The 23,230-nt window shown below is 39.9% G+C and overlaps 1 protein-coding gene across 1 annotated transcript in view; it reads right to left on the bottom strand.

Moving 5' to 3' along the window:
* Window positions 1-700: 700 nt before the first annotated feature.
* Window positions 701-23,230, bottom strand: part of LOC148336463 (SH3 and multiple ankyrin repeat domains protein 2-like) — a 154,500-nt gene continuing 131,970 nt past the window's right edge. The window contains exons 12-16 of the mRNA XM_088296550.1: window positions 17,951-18,084; window positions 17,652-17,765; window positions 8,921-9,002; window positions 2,587-2,669; window positions 701-1,088 (exon numbers count right to left, since the gene is read on the bottom strand). Of these exons, the coding sequence (XP_088152676.1) occupies window positions 883-1,088; window positions 2,587-2,669; window positions 8,921-9,002; window positions 17,652-17,765; window positions 17,951-18,084 (619 nt within the window). The 3' untranslated portion in view covers window positions 701-882. The remainder of the gene's footprint in view (window positions 1,089-2,586; window positions 2,670-8,920; window positions 9,003-17,651; window positions 17,766-17,950; window positions 18,085-23,230) is intronic.

The raw sequence follows: 23,230 nt of genomic DNA, 5'->3' as shown, positions 1-23,230 counted from the left end.
CTCTGCGTAACCTTCGAGACTATATTAAAGAAACTACCTCAAATAACATCAGCAAAATGAAATGATTAACTAACCAGAATAATGTTGAATCTGTCAGAATTAATATAATTAGTCATTTAATCAAAATTGGAAACAAAACAAATTAAAATTGTGGATGACCACAAATCTAGCGCAACCTTCCCCTCAGGCATCCTGAATTGATAACCAAGACCAGAAAAACAAAAAACAACTTTCGTGTTAAACTGTTCTACTCGTTAGGACAGCATTGTGAGTGATCTGATGACAGTAAAAAGACCAAAACAAATAGCATCACATATTTATGCAGGTTGCTCATAACCAACTCTTTTATGTTACCATCAACCAGCAAGCAAATCTAAAAGCAGACACTGACATTTCCAAGCTGATTTTAATTACCATTCCTGTGTATCCAAAGCAACGCAAATGTGGTGAAAAACCGGAGAGATGTCTAATAATTTTACTCTGTATTGTCAAAAGGATCTTTTGGGGGAAAATAAAGGGGGGTAACAAGCTGATTTTCCATAATACAGCTAGCAAAGGAACACCAGCATCAATTGCACAAAATAAAACTGACAACATTCAAAGACTGACAAATTCTACAAGTGTGTTTTTTATCAGTTGCTGAGCTACTGTCTCAAGAAAAAGTGGCAAAAGTTAACATAGGGCATGATTAAGTGGAGAGCCAGTAGAATGGCAAAAAAGCCATGAGGGGTATTTTACGACTACATGTTTTACTTTCCAAAACACTTGAACAATGAAGTTAACATCTTGATTTACCAACGGCAGAGATGCCAAAAGCTTTACATTATGCATGAACAAGATATCAGCATTATTTTGTTGAACGCAAACTCTTCACCACCCGTCTTACTGCATGAATAAACGTTTTGCAAACCAATTGTACTGTAAACAGAGCAAAAAAAAAAGAAAAGGTTCAGCCGCTCTTACCTCGATGAGGAAGTCCCCCGTCCGTAGCCCCGCCTGCCAGGCCACGCCCCCCTCATCCACTGACTCCAGATACTGCAGAGCAGGGAAGGCCGGGGTGGGCGTAAACTCCTCAATGGGCGTATCCGCTTTGCAGGAAGAGCGCAAAAAAAGGGAAATGAGAATATGACCACTTGCGCAATCTGATAGTTTGGGTTAATGAGCTGCCTATGGGAGTCGGTATGTTGCAGTGCGGTTATACAAACTACAACCACAGTAAAAAAAAAAAAAATAATAATACAAATCTTGTATTTGAGCAAAAATAGTAAATCCCTTGTTGCAAATTCCATCTAAGAGAAACAGCAGCACAGGAGGAGGAAGTTTACAAAATAAAAACAATATTTACCTTGAAAGTCTTTGCACTGGTTAATTGCTAAGTGTTGTAAAAAAAAAAGAGTAGACTACTGAAAGTACAATTTGATATGAGGGAGCATAACAATAATTGTGCACTACACACAACAAAATGAAATTTGTTTATCAGCAATTCCCTTTGACTTGTCATTAATTGGGCTTTAGCTGAGTTAGTGTTGCTTCCTTTTCCCACACATGGCTGCATCTGTTGCTTGCTCCCGGGGAGGTTACAAAATATTGTGGGTGGAATGGCGACATGTGACACTTCCTATAAGTCATCCCACTGAAAAAACAGACAGCATGTGCGAGAGTTGCATGATTTATTGCGATGTTTAGGTGTCCGGCTGTGAGGGTGACACTGAGATATGGACAAAGCAGTCAAAAAGGATGGGAGATGGGCAGGGAGCAAAGAACAGCACAATATCAGGGAGCAAAAGAGGATGTAAGCCTATGTGACAGCTCGAGCATGAGTGTATGTTCGTGTGTCTGTGTATGTGTGTTCACCCCCTTGCAGGATAAGCTTGGCTGGGTCAGTTCCCCAGGGTGATGGCAGTGTGTGTCAGAAAGACTAGAACATTCCTCTTGTTTTTCAAGCCAAATCTCTCCTCTTTGTCCATCTCTAACAACACCCTCCTTTCTTTTTGTTTCTTAGATGGTAGCACGGAACACAAAATGCATCTCTTGACATAGCCGCAGCATAGACCAATGGCTCCACGCAGTAGTCAAATACAACGTGGATTATGACACGGTGAGAATTGTCATAGAAACCGATGCAGCAGTCCAAACTGTCTATTTTTAGAGTCAATCTCAAGGCTTGGTGAAATATCAAACAGCCTGGTGAGGCCACTTACATCACAGACAATTCATGTTATGTTCAGGAAAGATGCTGATGGTGTCTGCAAGGTGCATCAAACCCACAACTGGAAAGATGGATTTGTGGAACGTTATAGCCATGAAATGAGGTGGAGGAAAAAAAGTGAAATGGATAACGTGTGTTTATATGCAAGATGGATCACAAATAAAGTTGCTTTCAAACCCCAAATGGTGAACTAACACGCCAAACCAGTATTTAGCTAAATTGGATGAGTCAAACTACTACAAAATATTAAACATCTCACAAAGTAGGCTTTGTCATCCATCATGAGTGAATTTGGAACTCTGTTTCAAGAGTGACTGATTTGGGGGAAATGCAGAAAAAAATTATCCAAATCTTTTCAAAGGAGTGTGAGAAATTACCTTTTGCCCCTCGCAGCACGAAGCCGAATCCTTCATTCTCCTTCTTCTGGAGAACAACCGTCTTCTCGTCCACCACGCAGTCACTGTGGAGAAGATGCCGAGCAGAGCGGCCGTTAGCACAGCCCATCATTCGGAGCATGGCCACGGACGCCCTGGCCGAGTGGAGGTTCATGCTGGAGGAGAGCGAGTCCGGCCAGGGCAGGGCAACCCCGACCCCACCCCACCCCAGCGGGCTCTGTATATATCACACGGTATGACCGTGGCCCCGGCAGCCTGGCGACAGCATCCCCCACCCACCCCAAAATAATAATAATAATAAAAGAAAGACGACGACGTAATTCCCTTCTTTATCACCCCCTCCTTCTCCTCCCTCCGCGGGTGCTCCCAGGGAGCCTCCTGCGCGGAGAAGCGAGTTGACGCCGCGGTTACCGACGCCGCGGTTACCGCCGCCGCTGCTGCTTCCTCTGCGGAGGATCGTACCAGCGATGCCGGGCTGCGCGCTCCAAAGGAGGTGACATCAGGCTGGCTGTAAGCGCCAAACGGCTCAAGGACAAGCCGCGACTCAATTAGAATGGAGCGCTCTCGTGATTAGGTGTGCGCCACTTCATGTGCGGAGACGAGCAGTTCCGGTGTGCGCGCGTGCGAGCGCGCGCGTGCGTGTGCTGACGCGTGACCCTCATTTGTGACTGTGTTTAACTCACCGACTAATCGGTTAATTGATTCCAATAAATCCTGAGGCGTAATGTCTGCCAGTTCAATTCACGATCGTTTGTTATGTCTTTGCTGTTTCACTAATTACGCCAAATAGCAAGTTCACTGCTGTCGAATAGAAGTGTGATTTGTCACGGTCAGAAATGTACAAACTATAAAAAAAAATTGGAGATGGGGGGACTCAGCTTTGTTTTGGCCGTTATTAGGCCAGCGCAAGCTTTCATCGTCTCCTTTATGCCAAATTGAATAAACTGCGGCTCCTTCACTTGAACGTAACCATTTATGAAACAAAACATTCAGAACCAAAATAATGTTTCAACATGAAAGGCACGTAAATTTAATCCCATCCAGCCACCAAATTATTTTATCAGAGTGTAGTTCAAAATAAATATACAATACGGCAATAAGTAAAAACAAACTGTATTGGCAACAAATAAGGGATTTTGCTTGCAAATCCCTTTACAATGTCTCACCTTTTGTGTACTTAGAGCTTTGCAAATGATATTACTTCTAATCATTTTTCCCCATTTATCAACATCATCAATATTTTTGTCAAGTTCTTCTATAAGTTGAGGTCTTTGCTTTGTCAAAACAGACACTCCTTTTGCCACATTGGATGCTTTTATTGCCTCTTTGTTCTCGTCAAAAGTGAGGATGGTATATTGTGCTAACAAAAACTGCACTGCAAGATCCCAAACACGAGCATCTCATTTTCATCTTACACAACTTATTACATTTATTCAATAGTAAAATAATTTGGTTACCTATTATCACTACCAAACAATTTTCTATAACAAACTGAGGCCACATTTCGAGCAAACAAGATAATGGGAGTACGACGTATACATGAAACGAGAAAAGCACAAATAACGCTTCTGTGTCGATGTTGTGATTTTGTAAAATAAAGTGCAGCGTGCGAACCGGGCCACTATTTCATCAAAAATATTGTTTGTAAACAGAATTGTTCTTAACTGGGATTTCCTGAACCGAGGCTCCACTGTATTTTTCTTAAAGTCATCCACCAGGAGGAATAGTCCTACTACTTGATGTGAAGAGTATGACAGGCCACGCGTGCACTTGTTATTTCATCTTCTATTGGGTGCAACAATTGCACTGAAGACACACATGGGCCTGAGAGAAAGGGTAAAATATAGTACTGAACTCAAGAGAAAAAGTGAGAGAGAGAGAGAGAGAGAGAGAGAAATAGAGAAATAGAGAGAGAGAGAGAGAAAGAGAGAAATAGAGAGAGAGAGAGCGAGAGAGAGAGAGAGAGAGAGAGAGAGAGAGAGAGAGAGAAGTGCAATCCTAGCAACTGTTCCCTTAGCAACACAATCTGTCTGGAGAGGAAGGAGGCCCGCACTGTTGACACACTGAAGGTTATCTCACAGCATTCCCTTACACACACACACGTGCACGCGCGCACATACGCACGCACACACACACACATGCAAACCTTCATCCACCCACCCAAATCTGACAGCTTCGCTAGGTCAGTGCACTGCAGCGTGCAACACAAGCCTGACAATTTATCGACAATGTAATCTTTTTCAACAAGTGCTGGCAGGGGGTGGGCTGGGCGATCGGGTTAAAGGAATGGGACGCTCTAAATGGGGACATGCTGGCCGACACGCTGTGAGGATGAAGTGCAGCGTTACCCCCGGGAACATCCAGATTCTGAACTGCACAATGGGGGGGTCGGCATGAATAATAGTGAAGAGGAGATGTTCGGCAAAGACGTATTCAAAACTTGCTGAATTTGACAACTAGTAATTGTGGACTTCGGATTCCTAACTTCTGAGGATGGACAAATAGTGCATTCATCTGCATCGATTAATCTGCAGCATGTGACTTTTTAATAGGCCCTCAGTCAACAGCTTCATCAGCACTTTATTGAGAGCTGATTCATCAAGTAGAAAAATAACATCTGGCTCCCCTGTGTCTGTCCACCTTTCCCTCTCAGCATGCAGCCCCATACAGGCAGCAAAGACCGATTGTCAAGACACTAGTCCGGTGTCAAGGACAATGGAAGAGGAGATGCTACAGGAATACCAAAACAAATATTACTCAACTCTACGGATACATTTAACCAAAACAAGTGTAGTTGGAGCATTAACATCCATCCATCATTTTCACTGCTGGTTGTCATTAGGGTTGACGTGTTACTTTTTCAATGAGTCCAAGGTGCCTCACCCTAGACTGGAAACACTGGTTCCCTGTGACCCTGAAAAGCATAATTGGCCGAAAAACCAAATACATGTGACAGTGTATAAAGCAAGAACTTATTCACCAAATGGTTACTCATTAACATTGATTTCCTTCTGCGTTTCCTGAACAGACTTTCATCCAGCGAGCTTTAGTCAACGGGAAAAAGGAAGCTTAGATCCTTCAATTATTTTGATGATTAGGGCAATTTTACACTTCAAGTGTTTGGATGAGACTCATTTGGAGAGTAATAAAAATTTATTTGTTAAGTGAGTAATGATAATAGCGTTACTATTGCCACCGTAATTTTATGTCATTGCTGTGTATAGATCATTTTCCAAGTAATGTGATTGTCACTATCAACTGGGAATATATCAGAATAAATAAATAGCACTTGTGGGTATATTAATGATGATTTGCTGATAACACAAGTGAGTAGTGATATAGTTGCAGTTTGGCAACGCAAAATCGCAAGTACACAGACTTTTTTTAAATACAGTGGAACCTCGATTTAACTGTGCAACAGAGGTAAGGGGTCATCCATAAGAGCCATTTGTCCCTTACATCGAAGAATTACCCCCCCAATTGACCTAAAATCAGCCAATACCGTACAGTACCTAGTTTTGTACTTTTTCATTAAAAACAAAATGAAATATTCCCAGTAGAGTACAAAATTATTGGATATACATAAAGACCAGTCTTGTTGTTGCACAAACATTCATGATTGGCCCATTTGATTTTATAAGATAAAAAAATTTTAATCCACGAGGTATTGCCCACCCTGTGGGTTTTTTCAGTGAGCATTACAAATACAGTGAACCCTCGGTTATCGTGGTTAATGGGGACCGAGACCACCCGCGAAAACTGAAAATCCGCGAAGTAGCGGCGCACCTTCAAAAATGCTTAAAAAAAAAAAAAGTGCGAAGTAGCGGCGCACCTTCAAAAATGCTTAAAAAAAAAAAAAAATATATATATATATATATATATATATGTATTTTTTTTTCACTCTCTCTCTCTACCCGTATATATATATATATATATATATATATATATATATATATATATATATACGGGTAGAGAGAGAGAGAGAGAGTGAAATTCATGTTATAACAAAAAAACAAAACAAATTATTATTAAAACTTATTATTTTTTTATTCCCCAGCCATTATTTTTGTATTTATTCAATTACTTCTTTTTGTATTTATTTAATTACTTCGACTTTTACATGCTGGTACGCCGTCCAGTGTGCCCTGTGAAATGAAAGGTGGCATTCTTCATTTATTTATTTATTCATTCATAACTGACAGCCTCCGCTCATGCCCGGGCGGAAGTTGTTCCTCTTCGGCTTAACTGCCACGCACGCCGGCCTCCTCCGGAGCTCTGGTACGGTCCGAACCGCGCGAAACGTCTCCCCGAATCGTGCCCGGGGGAACGTGCTCTTCTTCGTCCACTCTCTTCTTCGTCCACTCTCCTCTTCGGCGCACGCCGGCCGTCTAACCGCTCCAGCGCCCCCTCGTGCCGCTCGGCGAAACTACAATGCCCCCGAATATTTTTTAGACCCGCGAAGCACTGAAGCCGCGAAAGGTGAAGCGCGAAGTAGCGAGGGTTCACTGTACAATTCACGGAATTAAAAAAAAAAGGTTTTATCACAACCACCAAAATGTATTTAGACAATTTTGTATGTTATTAAATGTATTTTAGTGGCGCAGATATCACAATAGGTGGTCTTTTGCGTGAACTACGGAGTGTCAATTCCAAACTGACTGAAGTAAAATACATACAGTGGAGTAAATTCATACAGCATATCTGTGTATACACACACACACAGACGCACACACACACATATGTATATATATATATATATATATATATATATATATATATACACACACACACACCCCCGCACATATATCTGTAAATTTGCCTCATGTGACAGCAAGAGTCTGATAAAAGGTTACAGTACAATAGCGCCGCCCACCAGCCCAGTATGCTTTGCGCACAAAGGATGTAAATAATAGCATCAAATCAAATTCCTTTTGTCTTTATTCTCGTGTTTCATTGTTTGCCAGTATGCCATTCAGTGTGCTGTTGTGTAATAATTTTATTTTTGATGCGACACTGTGATTGTGTCGTGTTGACAAATGACTTGCATATCCCTCGTCATTGTATGAATCTAAGCAACTGTCATCTTATTCTACAATAATTGACACGCAATTGTCCCTCAATACCGCGTGAGCGCTGCAATATCAATAAAAGCCCATTTGATAACTTGAAGAAACGCGAGTATTTGTCCGAAGTGGCTAAGGTAAGCGCAAATCCATTTTTTATGGCAAAACAGATAAAAGCATACAATGATTGAAGAGAATTGAAAAGTGCCGCTGTTGTCACAGATACACAGTACAAATTACAGCCGGCTAACATGTATGCTTATATTGTGGCCGTGTTGGCACTGGTAACCTGGCCATCAAAAGCAATGGAAAGCAAGGTCTCGGAACACAGCTCAAAAAGGCAAATCTACGTATTCCTATCTACACCTGTTGTTTACTTGGGCGCTTTTGTCGCCCATGTCTCTTGCAAATGCTGTATTGATTTTAGAAGTGTATACATTTCTTCATTTGTCAAGCCCTTTATGTGGGATTCAATCATAATGGAAGTGAAAAAAGGAAGCGTGATCCTAATCTCACAGCTCATGAGAGCAAGCAGCCTCAAGCCGTTTTTCTGGGTTTTCTTTCCCCAGACCCTTTTCTATAAGCAAAATATATATATTCAAACTAATTAATTTCTGCATTTCCTTCTGAGTTCATTATGCAGGCCGCCATGAGGAAAGTGGACACCACTGCAACTAAAGCCTCACCTACTACCAAGTGTTCGTTATGACCACAGCACGAAAAAAACTTCTTGATGATGATGTTTTATGATGCTGGACGAATACCAAATATAATCTAACACAATGCTGATAAGCAGTAGTTTGTAATCAACTTATCAAATTAACAGAGCTGATTTGTATATGGACATCTCTTTAAAGGTAGCACATTTTGCAAATCAATGTAATTTACAATAGTGGTTGAATAATTTTGGGTGCAATGCCGCTAATGCAGACACACACAAACACATTAACGTGGATGTGACAAGCAGTGTACAAGACAGCAAAACAAAGGAACTTGGGCTCACAACATCTTGAAATGTTTGGGATTGAATGTCGCATTTCATTAAATTCTTTACTGAACTAAAAAGGAAAAGCGTGTAATCTGTATCGCACTTGTCTGATGAGTGCAACCTAAATCAATAAAGGTTAAAACACAGTTGACGTCTGTAACAGCCTCTAAAATTTTGAAGCGATTTGAAAACATGGAGAGGTCGAAGATTGCCAGACTGTCATATTGAAATAAATGTAAGTTCACAAGATGAAGAAAGTGTGTACCTGGAGGCATCAAAGCTGTCGTAGGATCCCACAGTGTAGTGTCTGAACAATTTCCGCCTGTCAGCACGGTCCGCTCGGGAATCTGGCACATCACAACAATGACATCAATGTTAATATCCAATCATTGGCATTACATCAAGATGAAGTACTCAAGCCATTTTCTCAGCCAAGCCAATAAAATAGATTACTTTGAAACACACACAAGCATGCACACGCGCGCACACACAAACACAACTGTCTCAGTAATTTATGAAAACACATTCTTCATACTTTTCCATAAATTGATGAGGACTCAAAAAACTTTGTTGCGGAATGTTGACTCCTTCATTAACAGAGTTGTTCAATTCTTCCACAGCGGTAAATACACTGTACGGAGCTCCAGAATAACTCCAGAATTTCCTTTTATTTTTTTAATCGATGCACAGTGGACCCCAAGATGAAATTTTAGCAAGTAGAGCATTTTGGGGCTCACTAAACTGACTTGCAAAGTAAGTATTCATCAGACTCATTTTCACTCAATATTACTAATAAAGGAAAGTGTCGAGCAATTTTGTCAGTGACAAAAAATATTTTAACCATATAAAGAGTTTATTTTAAAAGAAAATCAGCAAATCTACTTGCTGCAGTGGTGCAAGTCAATGAAAATTGTAGTTGCGCTGTGTCCAAATTTAGGGACAAAATGTGAGTATTTAGGGCCAGTCTCGCACCCTGCTGTGCCACTAAGGTCACATTTGGAACAGTTGAGGTGTTAAAGTTAGCTGGGTCATGGTTACCATCTCTTTTGTGTGTGGGTGGAGGGGTTGAACGTGTGTGTGTCCGTGATAAAGAATAAAAAAAAAAAAAAACAATAAAAAAAAACCCCACAAATCTCCACTTGTGAAATACGAATATTTACTCTGTTTTTAACCAACTTCCTGAGACTAAAACCTGTCCATCTGTCTTTCCAACTTTACTAAAGTCTTCTTGTCTTTGCAGCTCGGCAAGTGACCACATGATGTGGGTTTTGTTTTCTCCTGAGTCTGAGCCTGAAAGAATGAGCCTGGAGATGCCAAAACAATTTGATGACTGAGAGGAACGTCGCAGTCGGTGATAATCGTTTCTCGTGACTCTTCCCGTGAGTCAAATTAACATTTCATGTGATGGTAGAATACACATCAGCTGAATAGCATTTAAATAAATAAAAAGAGCAGAGCCAGCGGGTATCAATGTAGGCTAATTAAGTTGAAAATAAAATACTTGAACAATGGCTCAACTAATCAAAATCTCAGTATTGGTTACATAAATATGAAAGGCACTCCTTGTTAAAGCTTTGAATATTTACATCATTAATATGAACAAGAGCTCTACAACCCTTTAATGACTTTGACCGTGATGATGATGCAAAAATAAAAAAAGGTGGGTGGATAAAAACACTGATTCCCATCTGCAACACCCTCATAATGACAAATCTAAAAATAGAAATCAATAAAACATTCAATAAAAATAATCATTTCATTCCATCATCAAGATTCCTCTTGTTTTCTATGTTTGTCTTATTCAGTCCCGATAATGCTCTGTTTTTTACTTCACATCGACTCTTAGACCAGCTGTCACACTTTCACAGAAACGCCATTCCCCCTGATCCGGCTTACATCTTGTCATCTTTGCAGGAACATTTTCTTCTCCCCCTAACTCTGTGCCCACAGTATAAGATTGGAGGCGGGAGGATGCAGCACAACAGCACTTTAAAAAAAGAGGCGAGCAGTGGTATAAAGTTTACATGATGCAAGAATGAAAAAGAGGCTCAGGAACAAATGAAGTTTAATTGCTCCGTCTTGGTCTCAATGGCCACAGATCAATAGAAAAGAAACCCGGCATTTTGCTCAATATTATGTGTGTATGTATGCGGTATTTAAAAATAAAAAAAACAATTGTGTGAAAATATTTGGCCTTTGTCTTGGTTCTAACCAAAATTATCATGGTAAAATCTCAGAATAGAAGGATGAAACACACGCACACATGCACGTGCACACGCATAGCTCCCACTATAGCAACTACCATCCTCGTAATGGCACAATGGTGAATTAGATATTTAATCATCCGTTTTTATTTGCTTCTTTGTTGGTCGTCAAATTTGTTAACAAGATTCACTTGGTCTGTGTCACAAGGAAGGTTGGACAGCGCTGATGAAAAGAATGGCAGGAACATTTTTTTAATTGACAAACCTTCACACATGCAGTCAGTCATAAGCATAGTATTTTAATTCAATGACTTGTATTGGATTTATTTGATACAGAAAAGAAAACAAATTTCTCATTGAAAGTGTCGTGTGTTGTATGAAGCGATGCGCACAACCTGACCGTCTAACGATACATCTGCTAGGAAAAGTATTTTCATATTTAAAGTTTGCTATATTTTGCGCATGGATTGCTATGACATTAATAAATCTCAGGAAAATTCCATGCTCCATGATTTTCAGCAAGCCTCAGACTTCAATGAGTCGCTCCTCTTTAATGGTAGCGCACAAAAAAGGTTACAAACATCGGTTAGAAGACTTGACAGGAGAATGTGCGTGATGAAAAGTGAAAAAAAAAAAGACTTGAACTTGAACAGAAGAATACAAACCTATATGAAGAGACCCGCCTCCTAATTTCCCACTTAATGTTAATCACCGTATCATTGGAGTGTGTTTTATCGGTGTTATTATATTAGTAGTAGTTACCAGTGGCTAAGGTTCTTTCCTCTGGGTTTATGCTTGTGTAATGCATAAAAACATGCACAATAGTCTGCCACTGTATTTTTTAATGAACTGCAGTTTAACACCATTCAAAGCTACTTATTTAAGGTTGCTCCAGTAAAAGTCAGGTAATCATGACAAACAAAAACATGCCTGACCTAAAAATTGAGTCCTGAGGCAAACATTTAATATGCGGAACAACAAATAAATTGTAAAACAGTAGATTTGGGGTTTTGGAAAATGAAATGTTGATGGGATGCAATTGAATTAAGAAAATTTATGTTGTCCCATAAGGAGTTGATAATTTGAATAGGCCATACCCCTTTAGATTATATATTTTTTTAATCCTGCGATCCAAATGAAATTGAAACCCTATTGGAGAATCAAATAATCTCTTTTACAGTACTTATTTGTGGTCATTTTTTTCCAGCTCTATGGGCCCTATTTTCATTCCCAGCATAGGTCTCGCACAAAGCGCAGTCCAAATGAGTGCATGGGTGGAGTTTTCTTTCATTTTGTATTTTGCTAAGACTTTGCACGGGTAGAATTGAGCGTAACGGGGCGTTTGTGCCATTGTGCCACATCCCTCATTTGCATTAAAATCAGGGACGACGGAGTGCAATACACCCGAATGAGCTTTGCTTGAGTCTGTGCATGTCATTGGCAAGTAAACTGCAAGATCTCCCCTTGCGGATGATGGAGTCAGGGTTACAACCTCCCAAATTTGGGTTTAAATGAATTTTGGCGGATGTTAATAAAAACGTAACAGCCAGTTTGGCCCGTGTGAGAAAATTGTGTCAGTCAGAGATAGTTAAGGTTGGGCATCGAGTCTCGAGAATCGATTGGAATGGGACTATTCTCCCAGCACCATTCGCTTTTTAAATTTCCGGTTTGGATGCCTCATCAGCTGAACAGTAGAAGAACTTGCTTAGACTATCAAAGAAGTGCGCACATGCTTGTGTGGTGTCGGTGCATCCGCCGTCAATCACAAATGTGGCTTAATTCTTTTAAAAGAAATAGAGACACCTCAGAGTAACACTTACATTAAGATGCTGTTGCGCAAAGGAGGTTGGATTATGTGCGTAAATTTACGGAGTGCCGTGTCGGACGAGTTTGATGCTCCCTCCCATCCAAGCCTCAGCCTACAGCGCACTGAACATCAGTGTGATTATTAGCCGAGTTAAACAATACAATACTTCTATTGCCAACAATGACGTCTGACAAAAATGCTTGGTCACTTCAGACGCAAAGAACCAGCTAACATTAGCATATGTGCAATATTTTGTATACCGAGGAAGCATGCGTGTCCACAACAGGCACATTTTAAACACACACTGAAGCTTACCTGCTGCTCATCAGAACTGGTTTGCCTAATTGCTGTGCTTTTGACTACAACAGAGGAGGTTTGTCCACCAGTAGAAGCTCAGTGTATACTCATTCTCTCGTGTACATTTATTTACAAGTTTTTTTAAATCTGAAGTTTTAGTGAAAGTAGAAAATTTGTACCTTATAAATTCAAGTTGATCAATTTGATATTAATGCTGGCTTAAAATGACCACTTGAGAAATGCATCGTAAAGTTAATAAAAAAGTGGAACGCTAATAGCAATATATTTGTAAGTAAGTTTACATGAGTTGGTCCAAAAATAACTGGTTAACACCTTTATTTAAACCAGGGGTGTCCAAACCTTGTAGAGCCACATAATGGAAAAAAAACAAAGGAGGCCAGGGCTGCTTTGATATCTTTCTTTTAACACTAAATTAAACCGATACATCGCAGTAGGTAAAGTGTGTGTGTGTGAAGCTCTCTCTCTATATATATATACATATATAAATAAAGAAAGCAAAACATTAATATTTTTTTCAAGATTTTGGAGTGGCCAGTGGCCTTATCAAATTATTACTGATTGGATGAAAACAAGAGAGAGATGAAAACAAACTTCTTCTGTTCTACTATCTTACAACTTCGTGTATAGTAGTTAAATACAATGCAGGCAAATGACATGGGCTGTATCAAATGTTAATTCAGTCGATGCTGCAAGCCACTAAAAATGAATGGGCATGGTTAGGACACCCACAAAGGAATCAAAATTGAGAATTGTTTAGAACTGGAATAAAAACAAGAAACCAGAGTCATAACCCGACTCAGTCAAATTGAAACAATGCCTATCAGCTATATGTTTTGTCCTCAGTCACTAGTACCCGTAGCAGTGACTCATACATTTCTAATAAATACTATGCCGTCATGCTACATAAAGACGTTTATTACGGCTTTTGGCAGCACAAATGCCAGAATTCCACATTACAGTCTAGACTGCAACCAGCACCAGAAACGACCAGAGATAATATGAGAGAAATAGACACAACTGAGCTATTTTTTTAAATGGATGGTGGAAATTCTAATTGGCTGGCAGCTTTAGAGTCATCAGCCACAATGGCCAATTTACAAACCCTGGATGTAGTTGCTCGAGCATGCAGACGTGGGCAAACGCAGTAGCCAAGTACCACGTTGCATTCAAATTGCTCCTTTTCCTACTGTATGAATCTTGAGTAAACAGTAATATCATGTATGTATCACATGTAATGTATGTGCTAATACGAAGTGAATTTGAATCCGGACAGTGTCAGTCATGTGATTGACTGGCGTTCAGTTGAGGGTTTAAAGCACCTCTCGCCCTAAATTAGCTGGGATAGGCTCCTACTTCCCTGTGACCATGAACAAGATACAACAAATTGAGAGGTGCATAAACATGCATTAGTGTACCTTAGGTTACATTGCATTTTCACTTATGGGGATCCACAAGGATGCTAACTTGAATTTTAACAAAGCATGTCTAAGCAGGGCCTAATCCTGCTGCATCACAGCTATTGAATGAGAAGGATTAGCAGAAAGACGTGTGTGTGTGCGTGTGTGTGTGTTTATGTGTGATGCTGTGTGCGTGTGATTGTGAACGAGAGAAAAAAAAACAGTGAGAGCAATGCCAAGGCAGAAAATGTGTTCTCTCATTATTCATGAAGAAATGTGCACGTCACCCAAGACTGTAAAAGAAAGTACTTTAAACCTCCAAAATGGTGTAATGATTTTCAACGGTATGCAAAGCTTGCATATGGCTTTGTATGAGTAAACTTGCTCAGTTTTTATGAACTTCAATGCCAACACCATGTTACATACTGCCGATCAGAGGTGGGTAGTAACTTGCTACATGTAATCCGTTACAGTTACTCAAGTAACATTTTTTGATAAATTGTAATTCTAGAGTAGTTTTGATTCAACATACTTTTTAATTTTATTGAGTATTTGTTTATGTTAAGATGAAACTGTACTTTTCTCCACATTCGATTTGAGTAGTGAGGTTTAACTGCATTTCACCAATCGGATGGCATCAGGCTGTCACATGACCACACACATACAATTTTCAGCCTATGTCATAAAAAACTGTCGAACGGGCGTCTTTAGGGGTAAATACTGTAATGTACTCAGTGTACTACAACCAGCTGTTTAATTGATGCTAAAGTTCACCCAGTGGTTATTTTGCCGTGACCAGCAACACGTTTTCTAGTGTTTTTCTGTGAACCGCTCGAGAACCACAAGCACGAATTTTGTGCCGGTTAAAGTGTCCCAGCTCGTAGCATAGTCGGTACAGCGTTCACTCCGAAGGTGCAACTTTATTCCCTCATGGCACGGGCATGAACGCTACTCTGTATTTGATTTTATTGATTGATTTATTTTTAATTTTTAATTTTTACTGTGATTACAATTTCTTGCAGCCAGTGGAGAGTTGTATACGAGCCATTTTGTTTCATGGATTAATTGAAGAATTGAATAATTAATTATTTGAACAATTTAGCTCTAGCTTGTGAAACAATTTCCAAAATGATTAGGACCCGCAAAAAATAAAATGGTTGAGGTTATGGTTAAGGTACGGATAAGTACGAGGTTAATAAAAAAGAGGTCATATTAAGATAAAAAAATTGGGTTGGGTTTACAATTAAGAAAAGTTTAAGAGTTTAATCTATATTACATGAACATAAAGCCCTCAGTGTGACAACAATAACTATCAGCCCAATATTGGGGTAAAATAACATCACTTGTATCGGTCCGATACTGTAAATTATGCCAATATTGAGGCCAATATGGAAAGCCCCACCAAATACACTAACGAACAACAAGCCAAAGTCTTCTCGACTAAAAACAAAAGTTATTATGCATATTGATACTTGGGATGAAAAAAAATTATGCGACACGGTCCCATTCACTTGAATAAGAGCTCCCTCTGCAGTCATCCGGCCCAACAGCCATGGCACCTGCTTATGGTGAGTGATTATTTTTAATAATTTATTTTTATTTTGGTGCTTGAAGATGTCTTCACATAGGCGTAGGGCTTAATAAATGGTCATTTGCATGTGTGTTTGTGGACATACATCATCAACATGCCTCTACTCTCTGTCAATTTGTTCACTTCTGGAGGAGTCAGCACTCACAAGCTCGCGCACACGGACACATACGCAATCACACAAAGACGAACACAAACAAACACATACCTGTATAGTGCTCTTCACTTCCGTTTACATTTATCAAATACTTAAAAAAAATACAAGTAGAGCGCGAAGAAAACACAAACAACTTATTTTTACACATTTCTATTCACAACAGATTGTTCATTGCCTCACTCTTTGAAGTGACAAAGCAGCAAAACATGACACTATGTCACAATGTCACAGACCACTTTTTTACATCATCCTCCAACCCCGTGCATACCTAAATAACAAGCTAACGAAACATCATCCATTGACGCCAGGTGAGCCCCCAGAACGCAAACCTTCTCTGCTGGGTGAGCCTCTAGTGCTACGACGACTATGGATTTCTAACCGGGTCAATGAGAACAAGCTAATATTTTCAAGAAAAAGTGGTTCAAAATATGCCATAAGGTCTGATCCCAAGTTACAATATGTCTTTCTATGCAAGGGCTTGCAATAGAACATGTTCTCACATATATGATATTGTTTCTAAAATGAGGAGAAACATCACCAAAGTTAGGAAGAGCACCTATTTTCTAAATGAAACTACAGTCAAGTTATTAATTTAATCTTCAATCTCTTGTATTGTAATCTAGACTACAACAAAACAGTTTGGTCCAGTGCGTCAACAATGACAACCGTTTAATAACACGACTCAGTCGGTAATACTTGACATTCACATTTCATCTTCGTCCCTCCTAATAAACAGCACACGCGCATGCATGTCTCGGTCATGGCCTTAACTGAGGCTACAAGCCTGCGAGCCACCATGCAATGATACTATCCTTGGACGGGATGTGTTGGCAACTTAAGCTTGAGGCACTTTGGGTAGGACACAACATTAGAAGAGCTCCCTGTGCCAAAGGCCTTGGGTCCAACTGTAAAATAGGCCACCCATAGGAAGGCAAAGATCCAGAGACAGCAGAGCAATTTGCCTCCAATCTGCCTCGATCATTGGTGACACACTATCTTAGGAAATTGAGGAAATCAGAATAAGAACGGACTTGACCTAAGCAACACTGTGCTTTATTAAAATTTAATTAATCAAAGAACCAGAGAGCAAAATACAAGGATGTGTAAAAAAAAAAAACCCCAAAAAAACAAAGACATTTACTCATTGAGAGTCATACTGCACAAGGCAACATGTGAAAGTGCATGAACAAGACAACTTGTGATGTTGATGGGAGACGTAGCGTGGTGTGATACATTTATTAGCTTGCCCCATGAGGAAATCAAACCACAGTTGAGTTAGCAGAGCAATGCAGCACTTAGCTTTATACACCACAGCCTCGGGGGAGACAAAGGCTGAGACACATGAAGCTCATGTAGTGGAGAAAAAATAGCCACTTGACATTCCATGGCCTTGGGAACTTTATCATCCTGCATTGCCCTTGCCACCCTGCTTCGCACAGAACTGCTTCAGCTATGTCCTATACTGTAAATCAATGTTCCAAATAACCAAGCGCTCAAAAAGTAAGCCTCCGGTCATTGAACTTACAGCTCCTCTCCTCGGTGGCCTTGGCCAGGATCTCTTCCACACAGTCAGCTGGGAACCAGCCCACCTGGCCACGGGTGCTGCCCTCCCAGTAGCCACCTTCTCCAATACTCAGAACTGGACCGAGGAAAGAGGAGGTGAAAAAGGACAGCAGTCTCATTGACAGAAAAAAATATTATATTGTGTTTTAGTTCAGTTAATTTGATCAAACATTTCGGTTCAATTTTGTGCTCGAATGATTTCAAGCCCAGTGTTCCAGGCTAGAAATTCAATAAACAATTTATAATAATTGACAGTCTTACCTTTGACTCTATCATTTTTATAGAGGTTGATCTCTCCTTCGGCCTGGGGAGTGTAAGGACGAACCACCACAAAGTGTCTCCCTGGGACCGCACTGTACAGCTTCCTTCTGGTGCCTTCTCCATGAGTGCTGGGACTGAAAAAAGCAGAAGCATCACTTGATGACATTATCACCACATTTTTTTTTAGCATTTCAGTAGACCCACAGCAAATCATACCAACTTTCACACTTGCACAATTTCATGTTATTGTTAATTTATTATGCATATTAAAATTTACCAAAGGGGGAATTCAACTGACTCGCTGCTGCTTATTTGAGTTGCAAAGTACAGAGAGAACCAGATAACACATGCGAGAGAGACGTCAGAGTGAAAGGAGTGCACAAAAACTGCTTGGGCTGAACAAGGGCACCTCCTCAACTGTAGTCTAGAAGCAAGCTTGGATCTTTCTGGCCACAAGTTGCTTTTTTTACCTTTTGAGTACAGCGGGACTTGAATGTGACCCTTGGGTGAGAGGCACTCAATAGGTTGCCAGATAATTGCAGGCCACAAAAAGACAACCATTCACCTACAGCATCCACAATTTTGAGCCTTCAGGGATGCTTTTGGTATGTATGAGGAAGCCAGAGGATCCGCAAAAAAAGAAAAAGTGGACAACAGACAAACTCCAAACAGTAAGAATAATCCTGAACCTCATACTGTGAGGAAAATGAAAAAGGTAGGACCATCTCTCGAGTGCTCCTCTGCAAGTCCCCGCAGTCGAGACAAGATAACCAATACCAAAGTGATATTGTAGCGCCACTTACTGGTCAATCGTCATACTTCCACAAGAGATACAGTTAGAAGTATTTAATTCAAGTCCTAAAAAACGACAGAAATGAATTGATCTTAAGTCCGAAATAAATTGAACATCCTAGAATGAGTTACAACAATACTTTTTGAAGCCCCCCTCAGCTATAAATAAATATTCACTGTTTTTATGATTGCTATTGAATGAATAGGAAAATAATAAAGCATGAGCTGCTCGTCAGAATTAGGTAGGAAAGAATAAACATTTATAAGTTGTATTTTTTTCTTCTCCAATATCAAGCAAAAATATTTTTTTAATAGAATGACATCAAGATTTTAAGGGTCACATGGACTCAAACGGGACAGGGAAGTGAAAACTATAGAAGCCTGAAGAGGAAATGAAGAGAATGAGCAAATGGATTGAGATAGAGGAAGGGATTTTTGTTCAAGTAAGTGGGTCACCTTGTCCTGTAGACTGCACTCCTTGTCAAACCGTCATGAGCCTTTGGAGAGCTAACCCAATTCAAAACCAAGTGTGCATGTGACTGCTCGCACTTTTTCTAATGGAAAGTCATGAACTGCAGGCGGAACAGAAACTGTGTAACCCGAGTAACTACCAATTCCATAGAAATGCAAATTACATGACTATGACATTAACACTTAGCTGATTTGATATATTCAGGGGATCCTGTGCTATACAACAGAACTCTACATTCTGCTTTTTCAATTTGTAATTGTAATCGATTCTATTACCAAGCTTTGTATAAGTCAAGGCACTTATGTTACAGCCGCAAAATCTTAAAACATGCCACCAAATAAAAATGTTACACCAATTATGAATTCTAAAATAATGATGAGCTTACAAATGTACTTGCTCAGTGTGAAATCTGAGTCTGTTTAATTAAACACGAAGCTGCAATGACATATTCAGTTATGTGAATGCAACAGGTGGAAACACAAATGTTTTGTACCTTCTGCTCTCTAATGGAAGAGCATTTAATTTGAAAAGATATAGCTATCAAAAGATATATTTGGAATTAATATTTTCCTTCCTTAATCACCCCAAATTATTTAAAAAAATGCAGATAAACCTCCATATAGTGGTGGGGTGGAGGATAAAAAAATATTAAGGGAAAAAAATCTTTAAATCGCTGAATACCTGGATGCCAAACCTCGAGTATGCTGGGGTCAACCTCGGACGACGTCTCATGGCATGCATCCTGATTGGTAATAATTGCATTACACTGCCCTACACCACACTATACTTGGTGGTTTTAAAATTCAAACAATAAGAATTGATATGATGACAATGACTCTAAAATCAACTTTTTCAAGCTTCATCTTTTGTTCAATTTAGACACATGTGCATTTTGCAAATGCCTTCCAACTCTTTAGCAATGGCGTTCATTGCTACAACGGAAAATAATCCAAAATGGCAATTAAGAAAACAAACTTGTTGCCAGAAAACATGATATGAGAATCTATTTTCAAGAAACAGCACATCCAAATGACTTGCACTCGTAAGCACTGAATAAGCCATGAGCATCTGCTTCACATTTAATTTGCTGCAGATTAGTACAACTATTGCCATTAAAATTGGCAACACTACTGTATGAGACAGAGTTGAAATGAACTCATACACAGTTCATGAAGAAAAGGAAAATATCTGATATTCTTTAAGGAAGTGACTAAAAACCCAGCAACTTGTACATACACATTTACATGTGTGTATGCAGTAGCCTATGTAAAGGTATCATAATAAAATTCATAATTTAATAAATTTTTTTGGAAAGAAGTACCGGCTCTTGTTTTTTTTTTATAATGCAGTAAAAGATAGCAACAGCAATTGGTAAGATATTTGGATACTTTATAAGTCAATGCTAAAATATAAAACCACATTGCGGATTTTTGTTGTTATACATCTTTCATTAACATTGAAGCTTTAAGTGGGCCCGTATGCAGCACTATGGAGTACCAGCACTTCTCAATTTTAGCCGCAAGCGTGCCGGAACTTTTTACGGCATAGTAGAACCTGCAGGACCTTCTCTTCTTCTATTTCTCTCTTGCACTTTGTGATACTCAACTGCTAAAGCAATTCGAGTACCTCAAATAATAATAAAAAAAATGACAGGATCTTTTTTTTAAGGTAACATTCGTTCGGTGTATGCGGCAGCATTTAGACATGTCAAAGAAGCTGCAAACATATAACATAGTATGCCGACAAAGCAAAAGCTGACTTCAAAATAAAAGATTACCAAATGAGAAATTGGCGCCAATACAATAGACTTTGTAGTAGGGCTGCATGATATAGCCAAAATGTAATATCTCAAGATTTTTTCCATACATCTTGATAACAATACAATAATGATTATTATGTGTGCCATGTAAACTATGCATTTTTTTAAAATAAAAAAACAAACTATCAATCCAAAAAGGATGTGGAAAGTGCAGTTTGATTTAATAAGAATATACTGACAGCCATAAACATTGTGTCATTATCCACACCGCTTATCCTGTCAGGGTCGCGGGAGGGTGCTGGAGCCTATCCCAGCTGACTGCGGGCGAAAGGCGCACTACACCCTGAACTGGTCGCCAGCCAGTCACAGGGCAGACATAGACACCATCACTGAGTGGGAACTGAACCCACGCTGCCCGCACACAACTCGGGCGAGTGTACCACTACACCATCAGTGACTGGCATCAACATTAAAAAAGTCAAATTAAATTCACACGTACGGTGGACGACCGGTTAGCACTGCCGTCTCACAGAACAGAGGTGTGCAGGGTTGGTTTTTGGTTCTGGTTATTTTTTACCCCAATTAAAGCACTGTAGAAAGCTCAACAAAACACCCATGCATCCATCCATTATCTGTACCGCTTCTCCTCCAAAGGGTCTGGAGCCTATGCCAGCTATCTTCAGGCAGTAGGCGGGGGACACCCTGAGCTGGTTGCCACCCAATCGCAGGGCACACATAGACGAACAACCATCCATGCTCACGCTCCTACCTAGGGGCAATTTAGAGTGTTCAAGCAACCAGCCATGCATGTTTTTGGAATGTGGGAGAAAATCGGAGTACCTGGAGAAAACCCACGCTGGCATGGGGAGAACATGCAAACTCCACACAGGATGGCCGGAGACGGACAACAAAACATTAACTTATAAAATTGAGACAAAGTATGGGTGCATGTACTGTGTAATAATGCATTTTGTCGAACAAAAATCCATCATTCATTGCTGTGTGGTGCTGCCATAAATGTGTATATGCTTAAATCTCATACGTACAGCACAGCACAGTGGGACAGAGCCACTTCTGTTTTTAATGGAACTCAGATTGATATACAAGGTCAGCAGTGTTGGATGGGAAAACCATCAGTCATGCGTTTTTTGCAATTTCCCAGGTGGCTCTGAGGTGCTAATTGGATAGTGTTGATTAAGACCAAGTGTGCATAATGTGAGCTATTATTGGACAATCACTTGAGAAAAGGAGTGAAAGAGAAAAAGATGTTGAGATAAAAATTGGAAAAAGAGACATTGTTACGCTAGCATAACACTGCCACACTGAAGTATCACAGATAGAGGGAAACAATTATGTAATCGGAATTCAGACAACCAATGTCAAGATAACTGCAAAAGCGGACAAAATTAATTCTACAGTCTCAAGCTGTGTAGGTGCTAAATGCGCCATGTCCTTAGAGGTGTTTCCTTTGAGGATAACAAAAATATGCTATGTGTTGTCAGACCTGTCCCCACACCTCAGTCTTTTGGGGGGCCATGAAATGCATGTCAAATATTTGCTAGTTTCCATACAACTAAGACCTCTACTGCTACTCTGAGTGAAACACAATATCTTATTAAACATGTCTGGCTTCAGTGAAGCGCTCTCACAAATTACAATATTATTCAATGCGCTAAATGTGTTGTTGTGTCATATTTGTTCCCCGGTGTGTAATATAACAACATCGTGCTGCCTTGCTTTGTTGCAATTTTTGCTAAGTGAACATGACAAGCGCAACACTCCACTTTGGTCCAGTTTCTTTTTTTCTCATCCAAAATACCTCAATATAATGATGGATTATTTCTTTTCTGCCACTAAATCCATCAAATTGTGTGAGTCTCACTCATTGCTCCCGCCCTCGGATTTGTCATTGGCTGACTTCAGCTGACGTACGACGGCAACCATGAAATGAGGTTTGTGTTTGGATGGCCTTAGCGTGGCATTAAAAACCAATAGTAAAAAACGAGTAGTACATGCCGTTACAAGTAAATTGGTAGGAGGGCACGGCCCCCTACGGCCAGCACGTAGGGAAGGGTCTGTGTTGTGAACTGTTGTGAGACTAATATTTGTTTGAAATCTTGACTATGAATGTCTTTAGACCTTGCTAAATCATCATATTTTCTCAGTTGTGGGTAATTCCTTCATTCAACTATGCTTTACTCACCTGCAACTGTAACACTACTACTGTCACAACGAAACCCGAAGATTTTCCTTTAAT

Source organism: Idiotropiscis lumnitzeri, chromosome 5 (assembly GCF_059441095.1).
Source record: "Idiotropiscis lumnitzeri isolate Australia: NSW breed Sydney's pygmy pipehorse chromosome 5, RoL_Ilum_1.0, whole genome shotgun sequence".
NCBI lineage: Eukaryota > Metazoa > Chordata > Actinopteri > Syngnathiformes > Syngnathidae > Idiotropiscis > Idiotropiscis lumnitzeri.
Note: the sequence above shows the minus strand (reverse complement) of the source record. Positions and strands in the feature narration are given on the sequence as shown.